General features: G+C 39.7%; 1 protein-coding gene across 7 annotated transcripts in view; it reads left to right on the forward strand.

Annotated features, from left to right (window-relative positions):
• The window catches only part of lrp8 (low density lipoprotein receptor-related protein 8, apolipoprotein e receptor), a 134,058-nt gene that overhangs the window by 115,100 nt on the left and 7,934 nt on the right, over positions 1-11,024 (forward strand). For 4 of the 7 annotated variants that reach the window (XM_026323235.1, XM_026323239.1, XM_026323237.1 and 1 more), the window contains exons 14-17: positions 582-723; positions 3,642-3,794; positions 4,281-4,643; positions 8,360-8,428. In XM_026323235.1, the coding sequence (XP_026179020.1) occupies positions 582-723; positions 3,642-3,794; positions 4,281-4,643; positions 8,360-8,428 (727 nt within the window). Of the gene's footprint in view, positions 1-581; positions 724-3,641; positions 3,795-4,280; positions 4,644-8,359; positions 8,429-10,549; positions 10,578-11,024 lie in introns of those variants that run through there. The other 3 variants (XM_026323236.1, XM_026323238.1, XM_026323241.1) reach the window with 2 other exon arrangements.

Genomic DNA, 11,024 nt, shown 5'->3' on the forward strand with positions numbered 1-11,024 from the left:
TTTGCATTTTTACAACAAAAACTGATGGTTTTTCTCAACAGGACACCCTCTTTAAAATCCATCCCTAAACCTATTGTTTTAACTGTAAAAGCTGGCTTTTCTCATAGTAAACAAATTTTATCCCTTTATTCTCTCTGCACTGTTGAAGCAAGTTATTTTAACTACACTATAAACATATCCAAGAGATTCCAAACATATTTTCTCATTCAATTTGTTAAATAGCAACAGTATTTTGGATGGCTAAAATACAAATAGCTCATTCTCAGAGAAAATATTTGTTTAACACAATCTTTCTCACTCCACTGTCGCTAATTACTAGTTCAAATAAGATTTTACATATTGCAAAATGTATTATTTGAGAGGACATAGGTAATGCAGCATACTACCCAACACAATATAATGTAAAATAAGATAAATGATCAGAGCAACAATTAAGGTGTATACATTACCACTTTGTGTGGTTTGAATTTGTTTAAATCTGTTTTCTGTATTTTTATTTTTTCACACTTTTTTCTGGTGGGTGGAAAGTAAAGTTTCACAAACTAACATGTTTTTAACTGTATTCCTGTCTTTCTACGCAGGATCACATATACTGGACAGATTTAGAAGATGAAGCAATATACAGTGCAAACCGACTGACGGGGCGTGATGTGACAAAGGTAGCCGAGCACCTCAACAACCCTCTTGACCTGGTGGTGTTTCATGAACAGAGGCAGCCTAAGGGTAAGACCCACAGAGGAGATGCTTGAACATGCAGCAACAATGACATGACATGGAAAACAAAGCTATCCCAGCAAACTGATTTCATGAGGTGCTACAGGTAACATGACTATTGGGCATCTCTGTCTGACATGAACTCTCTGTACCGTTATCAGTGGTGGTTGGAGAGACTACATAATTATCAGCACAGCTTCACCCTGAGCAAAGGCTGAAGCCATAATAAGTGAAAATGTTTGCCCAGTGTTGCTCAGTTATTGTGGGTATAATCATTACGGTGTACTCACACTAGGCAGTCCATAATGTGCCCACATACATTTGACCCCCTAAAGTCCAGTTTTTCTGACTATTATGGGTGCCTGGGCATGGTACACTACTGTAGGCCAATGTGAGTGCAGTCCCTGGCACACTTAAAGTGGTGGGCCAGAGTTCAGTTGGACTCGGGCAGATTATGCAGAGTGTGATTGCTAATCGTGCCCAGGGACAGAAAACCCAACATTATGTGCTATGTCAGACCACGTCTGTTCAGCTGTATGGTGGTGACATAAACGTGCTCTAGTCCAGATCGTTTCAAGTGCAAAGTGAGTACATGCCAGCAAGTGAGTGAAGAGGGGGAGCAAACATCCTTGGGCACAGTATGAGGCAATCGTGCCTAGTTTGAGTACACTCCTACTTTATGTGCAAAACCAAACGACATTGCAAATACAGGAAAAAACCTTTCAACCTTGCACTCCCTGCTTAACAAAGCCTTGAGTTCTTAATGTACATACAAGTAAAGAATTAACAAGTAACCTGATATGTGTGATTAGATTGACAGCTGTGGTGGGCATGCCAGATGATGTGTTTATCACTTTTCCCAGGATGGATGCCTTCCCAAATGTGTACACATGCCATTTCTCATCTACGTGCGTGTACTTCAGCTTGTTTGACAATGTGTGCTAGCAGTTTGTTTGTGAGTCTGTGTTTTCCCCTCTTCCAGAGCTCAGAGCAGTCTTGTCTAAGTGCCAGTAGGGAGCTAATTGCATTGTGTCATTAATAAATCAAGTGGTCTGATCAAAAAGATACCACAGAATTAAGCATGTTTTCTCTAAAATGCCAACAAAATAGTCCATAAAATAACTAAACCTAACTACACTGGATGAAGACATACTGAATTAACACTTGCTGCCCAATGAAGATACTAGTAGTATTGAAGTGCAATAGCAATTATCACAGTCAACCTGCTCTCTTACCTTTCTTTCACTCTTTTGTATTTTATGTTTTCTCTCTTGCTTTTTGTGTAATTCTAGTCTCGGTGAATACAGTACATGTTTCTAAACAACACTCCAACATGCTGATGGTACTGTCCCCTATTCAGCATCTTCAGTTTTGACACATTTTGTGAAAAAAGCCCCTCTTCTCATCCTTTCTTTGTTGTGCCTTTTCTGATATTTATCTATTTATTTTTTATCCATCTGGCTGTGCTTTGATGCCTAGGTTACATGTTTTATTTCTTTTTCTATACCTAAGGGAGGCAGCACAGCACAGGAGAGGAGGGGGCAGTGGAGCTGCTGCAACATTATTTTATCTCAGTTATCCTATCTTCTGCTGTCTTTTTCTTTATTTTCTGTCCTTATAACCTTCCTTCACATCTTATCTTATTTCTTGTGGTGTTGCCTCTTTTTCTCTTCCTTTCTGTTCTTTGACTTCATTCCACTATGCTCCTCTTCCCACCATTCCCTTTTCATCCTCCCAGTATAGAATTTAAATGTATTGTCATAGTGTGTCATGATATTTCAAAGACTTGCTTTTACCCAGAGAGCTTCATTTCTTTTAATATGGAAAGCAGGTATAGAATATATTTTGAGCCTCTAAGAATTTCATTTAGACAGCTTTTCATATCATGTGCATGTTATGCTGAGACACCACACTGAAGCAAATGCATTCCCAGCTAATTAAAATCTCACTTTATGTAGTTAGTGATGTTACTCCTTGACAGCTGATGTGCTGCTCTCCCAAAAAGCAGAATCAAACATGACCTGACCTAATTCTGGTGTTTCCAAGATGACAAGACTTGCAATATTTTTCCACAACTCTGAGGCTTGGATTGGGACACTAGATCTAAATGTTTCATTTCTATGTAGAGATTTTAAAAAACAGTGTTTAGGGGGCTTTGTCTTAACTTAAGCAGCTGTTTATTTGACTGGAAAATAGGTTGTAGAATAAATATAGATCCCTAAATGCCACTATAAAAGTTGGTCTCTGCAGTTATTTTATGCTTTTCTGCTCTACCATAATGTTCATAGGTAGGAAATAGTGCATACATAAGTATGTTGGCTGTTTGGATACTGTCTTACTATATTTCTAACTTCATGCTTATTTAAAAATGTTCCTTGTGGTCTGACTTTACTGATCTAGTATCATTGCTACAAGCACACCGGAGTGACATTGTCATTTCTGGCAATGATCAGCTATAAAGGTATAATATCCAAAAATGCAGTGCAAAGAAAAAGCAATTAAAAGTGCCAAGATGTTTTTCTAAGTTTTGCTTGAATTTACAACTGTTTTTTTTTTTTTCTTTGTAGTTTTCTTTGTCCAGACCTGTTCCAGCTTGAACTCACAGCAACTTTGATGCTGACTGAAACCCAAAACTGGGGCTGTCTTCAATTCTTAATAGCTTTTTCTCTTAACTATTCTGTTGTGCAGTACTCATCATCCTGGTCCTGACATGGGATTTCACTTTGCTGCAGACATTATGAAAAAGCACCAAATGTAAACACTGAAGGTTTAAAATGTGTTGTTTTCAGTAGAGATTTGATGTTGAGGAATATTTAGTGATAAAGTGGTTCATTTATTACATTGCCTTTATTTGTAAGGAACAGATTACAAAACATATTTCTCCAGACCATTCTAATCATCCTCTGTTTCTTCTTGTGTCCCTCCAGCCCCAGACACCTGTAATATGGGAAGTTTGCCTAACGGTGGCTGTGAGTACCTGTGTCTTAAAGCCCCTCAGATTACAGACCACTCCCCCAAATACACCTGTGCCTGTCCTGATGGCATGGAGCTGGGACCGGACATGAGGCGCTGTGCTGTAGGTAAGACAGTAAATCACAGTCCAGAAGCACATCCGATTAAAGAAAAGTTGTATATAAACGTTACGTACCTCGTTGCTACAGTGACGATGAACTGTCTGGTCATAAGGATGTTTGAGGCTGGAGTTTGACTATCTCAGGAGTCCACCTGATAATTATATAATTATACATGACGACTGTATAAATATACATTCAGCAATAAAATAAGTGGTAGATTCTACATCACCCGATTAGAATGTTGTCAGATATTCAGTGGCCTGTTCTTATCATTGTTTTAACCTTATCCTTGAGCTATGTTAAAAACAATAATGGGGAAATGGGGTTATGAGCTGTGTTCTGTTCATGTTCAATGCTGTACTGTATATTGACACACGGCTGAAATGCTACATGAAGTGAAAACTGTTATTGTTGTGACATGCTTGTCAGCTGTGTGTATCTTCAAGGGGAATCCCAAGTGCCAAAGATTTTTGTCCTGTTTCACTCGTGTAGTTCGACCCAGAACAACAACAACAGCTGCTCCAACCACCACCACCACCACCACCACAACAGCTCCCACCACAACCACTACAACAACTAGCACAACTGTTAGCAGTACCACAATTCCCCCTACCACCATCTCTTCCAGTCCTACCACACTCAAGCCAACAACCAGACGCTTGACGACACAAGCGCTTCCTCAGACCCCCAGAAGCACCTCTGCAGAACAGCCTCGGACTCCCAGTGCCACAAGTACAGAGACAACACCTTCTAGCAGCACAAGTCATACATCAGCATCCACACACACACCTCTTCTAGGCCCAATGGCCCCCAACAGCATTCAGAGAGAGAGCAACAGCAACCTCTCCCACAGAGGTAAGAATCTTAGTGGCAGGAACGTAGGTATGTGGGTTGGCATGAAGGGAATGTGTGTGAGCCTCTGTGTGTCTAGTGCTACAGCAGAAGGGAGCTGAGCTTCAAGCTTCACGGGGGGGTCTATTTTGCTTTATGTATGTGGATAAGCCAACACAATAACAGTCATGGCACAGGACAGTGAAATGTGTACAAGACAGACCTGCTTTGTGCCTTTCTGTTTTTTGGGGGGGGGTTTCGGGAGGTTGCGTGCGGGGTGGCCCCGTGAATAGTTCAGGAAACACTGGTTCACTATTGAATGTTTAAGGCAGGAGCGAAGTGGACAGACAGCTACAGTATTTACAATATATAAACTAACTGGCTCGACACTTTGTCCTCTGGCAGGCAGAACATCTAAAAGACAGGATGAAGGCTTTAGTTAATTAATTCCTTTGAAGTGCACAATGAGAGTCTCAAGAGAAATGTAGAAGGGCTGCAGTGTAGTGAAGGATCACTGGAGGCATGACCAATCTAGAACCTAACTTCATTGATTCTGTTTGTGAGAAAATGTGTTGACTGGGGAGGAGAGTTAATTATGGAACTGATAGTTTTGACAGACAGTTTCAGTGTTGTTGGTTTTACTGCTTTTGTTGAAGTGGACATTAGTTCTTCCGGTTTCATATGATACCAGAAGTCTGTCATTTTTTGTTTCTGTTTTGCTTGTCTGCATTTTCTCTTTATTTCTCAAGTGGTGTTATTCAGCCAAGGTGTATTCTCGTGTTATTTAGACAAATGTGGGCAAGATGTGTTCTTTCTGTCATCTTTCTATCATTGCTTTTCTTTCTTGCACAGACACACACACACACACACACCCACACCCACTAGTGCGGCTCTTGGCCTGTTTGCTGTCGGTCCCTCATGAGCAGCATGTAACAGAGCTGTCAGAGCTAACAAACAACAGTCCCCTCCATTCTCGCCTTCCAACTCTCATCACTCATGCACATATTCTGACAGTCTCTCTCTCTCTCTCTCTGTCTTTCTCTCTCGCTGCCTCTTTGTCTTTCTTTCTCCTCCTCTCTTTCACTCTCGCTCTCTAAAACTGGCAGCATTTTTCACACTTGCACCGATCAAGCTTTACTGGCATGCCAGAAAAATACCACTTTACAGTTTGTTGCCCAGACAAATAGTGACAGCAGGCAGTAACGGCAGCAACAATGCTTTATAAAGCCAAGCTAAGACTTAAATTGTATTTAGAAGTGGAGAAAAATTCTTCATAGTAGCACAAAGCAAAAGTGATAAACCACCGTGGTGCACGCCATATGCTACAGTGTGATGTTTGTAGAAATCAGTGTTTTCAGCTTTTGATTAAACATTTTCTTGTTTTTGCTACATAAACATTAACATTAGAAACTGTTAAACTGGCAACGCAGCTGTTTTCTCTCAAGTCGATTGTTCCCTATAATACCAGAAAGATAGCAAAACATCTTCCAGGAAGTGGATTTTAGAACCAAAGATGCTAAGAATTCTTATACCAAAAGAAAGTGCCTAGTAGTGTTAATGTGTGCGTTTCTTTTTGCACATATGCCATTCCATCACTTTTTTCAGACCAAAATATATAATAGTTGCCCAATGGAAAAAATGTCATGTCTACACAAAAAAGAAGGATTGTGAGCTGTTGCACTGTATTTGAACTTAACTTTTACAATATTGCATTTACATTACAGAAGTGTCTTTTTATATTGAGAAACCAGGAGAGCAAGGGTTGAGTTCGTTTAAACAGATGTGAGACTTGGAGGAAATGGAAGAATTAGGAACAGAGGGAGGACAGGGAAATGAGTGAGGAGTAATACTAAGGATTGTTAAAAGGTACAGTGAGAGACAGTAATGAGACCATACAGGAGAAAGATGAAGAGAGAGCAAAAGAAACATGACAGTGCAGCACTTGAACAGGGAGGATGGGGGTTGAAAAATGAGATACTGTCGGGAGGTAAAACAGCATTTACAAGGATAAGAAAAAATAGGATAAAAAAGAAAGAGAAAGATTTTCTGGGAATTAAAAAGAATGGCTGCTCCAGCTAGTCTCATCACTTTGGGGGCTTGGGTTTTTCAGACTTACTAAGAAGCAAGAACATGTTTCCTCTAGTCTCTGAAGTTGTCATCCTGCTCACCACACCACAAGTGTTCCAGATGAGAGGTGGAGCAGACACGGATGAGAAAATGGGGCATGAACAAGACACGTCTCCAAACCCATGGGCCATGTGTTATAATTTTCAACTCAGTGCACACTGTCACGTTTGCAGACATCAGCTGTTACACATCTGCAGTGCTGTGGCTGGCATGGTAGAGCAGAGAAGTTTCAGGATAATAAGATGAAAGATAAGCAACAGCGGGTTTGCAAAACTCATGGATACATGGTCTTGCAAAGTTGAAGTTTCCACACTTGTCTTACCTGAAGAGGTAATATGAGGCTTCAGCTGTTTATTATCATATTGAGTCAAGACCATGGCTCTCAATAGGGATGTTTTTACAGACAACAGCAAATTCTTTCTGAACTTGAAGTCCATGTAGCAATAATAGCCTTAATGAAATTGAGAGGTTTTTCATCCTCTTTCTCTCTTTCTTGCTCAGTCTCTTTTCTCTCTCTCTCTCTCTCTCTCTCTCTCTCTCTCTCTCTCTCTCTCTCTCTCTCTCTCTGCCCTCACTTTCCAGGACTGCTGCTTTAATGAGATTCTATTAATCCTTCTTTTAGAGTCTTAGGACCAATTGAATGTCAGTCATACTTTAAGAAAAGCCAAATTCACTTGGCTGACTCAGGACTCAAGACACTTCATTTCTTAGTCTGAAGTCATGTAACCTGTCTGTATGCTTGTACTGTGTGTGTGTGTGTGTGTGTGTGTGTGTGTGTGTGTGTGTGTGTGTGTGTGTGTGTGTGTGTGTGTGTGTGTGTGTGTGTGTGTGTGTGTGTGTGTGTGTGTGTGTGTGTGTGCATTTATCCACTGTTTACTCTCCGTATGATTGCATATATGATATTAAATAGATGTCATAAGTTTAGGAGCCAGTCAGTATGAGGAGGCAGCACTGAAATATCTTCCGATCTTCTTCTCTAGACTTCATTATGGCCGTCTGATCTGACTTTATCAAATAGCTAACCTGCTGCTAATAGATGCCTTGTGGACAGGATCAATATCAAAGCTCCTCACCGACCTCATGGCTTGACAGTTGAAGGGGAGTGGGGATACGAAGCAGGTCTAGAATAAAAGTATAATGCATGCATTGTGACAAACTACAACAGGAAAAAGAATGACTTGTAACACAAGGACATCTTTTTAAATTCAGTGTCAGTGACACCTGAAATCTCTCAGCATTTTTAAACCTCCAGTGAATTGTGTATTCCTTCCTAAATTCAATTTTGTTTTTAAATTGTGTACTGTAAAACCTGAAACACTTCTTGTTGAAATTGCATTTTTTTTTCTACTGTTATATTTAAAAGCATCCTATTGCATTTATATGCAATGAGATATGGTATGATTCATCACCATTTTATTTACACATACTGTGGTCCGTAGTCCAAAGCCAAGTCAGACACATTCTCTGCCCTTATATTATGCAAATTATTCACCATGATCCTGATCTGCTGCAGTAAACTTTTTTTCTCTCTCTAGCAAGGCCTTCACTGACGGTGTGTTGGAGCAAAACTTTTTGCTTAGTTTTTTTTTTCTCTCTCTTTCTGTTTATCTCAGCAGCGAGTGATCACTACCTCATAGGTAACAACATCACAGTAGCTGTTCTGGGGATAGTCATTCCCATCGGTGAGTACTCCTGACTTTGTCGCTGTGTTGTCTTTGCTTTCTGCATGCTTGCTTCTCCCTCCTTGCTTCTCTGTATCTGCTTGTTGCTCAGGTCCTGCATGATGTAAGTCAATGTGGATTTTTTTCATGTCTGGCAATATATGTTTTTTGTGCATTTGTGTGATTAGGTGTGAGTGTTTTTATTCTCGCCTTGACTGATTAAAAGAAATACATTTTAGGTTCTGTGTCTTTTGACCCTGTAAGCCATATGTCAATTGGGAAAAGGTACCAAACTGTGGTATTATCCAACAATAGCCCCCTGACCTCCTGGAAAAAGCTATGATGGGCCAGTAAGCTCATCAGTCAGCGGTGGCCAGGCCTTTGTAAAACGCAATCATTTCATTATTAATGAGGTTTGAGCAACCGGAAAATTCTGCTCCTGTTTTGTCATCACATTTGGCCAGCTGTTATAGCATTAGGGTCATGTTCCCAGCCTGATCATACAAATACTCACACTGCAATCAATCTGATTCTTTGACCTATTCCACTGTGATGCAGTGGAATCAGTTTTTGAACTCTAGGGGATAAATGAGAAATGATAAGTCAGGGGAAATATGGGATTGATATGGGAAATTACAATAATGTTGGTTTGGGGTGGGAAAATAATAGTATTAGGTCATACTAATACCATATTAAGTAGTAGGCATACAGAGAATGCAAGTTCTTACTATAAAACCAGCTTAGTAGCATTAATCTATTCTATTAGCACTGATTAAAAGGAAAATCTAATTCTATTCAAAACCTTAACCTACTAGAGAAATCAGCTGAATGTGCAAATGACCTTATAGTAACTGCAGACATTGCTAAGTGATATCTCCTTCATCCCTAATGTAAAATAGTTTTTGGAGCCCTTAAACAATATAAAGTTGTTTTTTTTTTCTCTTTTTATTCTTGATAATTGAGACATCAGCTCATTAAAACAACCCCTGAGATGGTTAACCCTTTTTATTATTTCTTACAGCCATAAATCCACCCATTCTGCCTTTTTGGCAGCTCTGAAACATTAATTATTGTTGGAGGTCCACAGGGGCCAGATTTCTGCACCCAGATCTCTGCTCAGCACTATGCCCACCCACAGCTCAATAAGGGGAAACAGCCCAACACTGATTGTCACTATTTAGCCAAAGTTATGCTGTTGTGTCGCTCCCTGATCGAAGGGAAAATTTCTTAATGAGTAAAAATTCAATTCAGTGAGCATATAGAGAAAAACAAAGGAGGATCACACTTAAAAGAGCAATTAGATGGGGCTTCCACAGGGGCTAAAGACATCTATGGATGTAGACATACACATGCAAATTCCCCCACACACATTTGTTTTATCTCACACACACTCACTCACACAACTCTGGTTTGGCTCTAGGTCTCTCACTCCACACTGACGCACTAGTCTTATGGGGAAGCTATAGGCAGTCATGCAGAAATGGTAATAAGAGAAGAGCGTCAAAGCGTATCTCAAATCCTCCAATCCCCTTCTCTCTCTCTATCCCTCTTCTTCTCCTGTCTATTCTCCTTTCATAACCCCATTCAGAACACCTCAGTTACAGTAGGTCATTTGCTGATAGCGTTGAATTTTTTATTTTTTTTTTTTAGCTCAGACAAATGTAAATTATAAATTATAGCCTAAATGTACTCTAGCACAAGGATAATATGATGAAGACAGCTAGGCAACCTTGCTGGGCTTTTATTCAAAACACCCAAAACCCTAATAGCTTCCTTCGGGACCATAATGCTACAATATTTAATAGAAAAGTATTTCTTTGTGTGTGTGTGTGTGTGTGTGTGTGTGTGTGTGTGTGTGTGTGTGTGTGTGTGTGTGTGTGTGTGTGTGTGTGTGTGTGTGTGTGTGTGAGTGTGAGAGAGAGAGAGTGTGTGTGTGAGAGTGTGTGTGTGAGAGTGAGAGAGAGTGCATGCAAGCATTCATTGTTGCATATTGTGCATGTCCATTATTGTTTGTGTTTTTGGTCAAGATTGAGACTGGGAGGGAATGCAATAGAATATATATATATATGCAGTGTGAAGGCTCATTGTTATTACCTATTTTTCATGAAAAATAACCAGGTTTTTTTAACCTGTTAAACCCAGGGCCACTTTTTTAAACTTTTTATATAAAAACAACTTATGATGAGAAAACAGCAAAGGTAAGACAAAATCCACATTCATTGCTTCATAATGCAACAATTATTCCCGCAATTCTTTGGCTGGCCTTTCAGTGAATTTTAGTGGTAGAGAAACAGGATTTGCACTGTTGGAATCTGCTTAGTGTTCGCTTTTAAACAGTGCATAGCTTGTGGCATTAGCATTTGCTTTACAAAATTGTTAACGACATATTTAAGGTCTTCCACCTTTAGCTTGTTTAGTCCTGCTTAGACTGAACATTTTTATAGACCAATTTAACCCTAAATTCTGGAATCAGACTGTCATGTTTCAATTCATTCATCATTTTATTCCTGTACAAACTGTACAGTTGATTTTACATGATTTTGAAAAATTAAGACTGAAGATAATGAGCTTTCAGTACATTAAGGAGAGTGTGTGATGTGTGTTTGTTGGTGTGAGT

This window comes from Mastacembelus armatus, chromosome 4 (genome assembly GCF_900324485.2).
Source record: "Mastacembelus armatus chromosome 4, fMasArm1.2, whole genome shotgun sequence".
Taxonomy (NCBI): domain Eukaryota; kingdom Metazoa; phylum Chordata; class Actinopteri; order Synbranchiformes; family Mastacembelidae; genus Mastacembelus; species Mastacembelus armatus.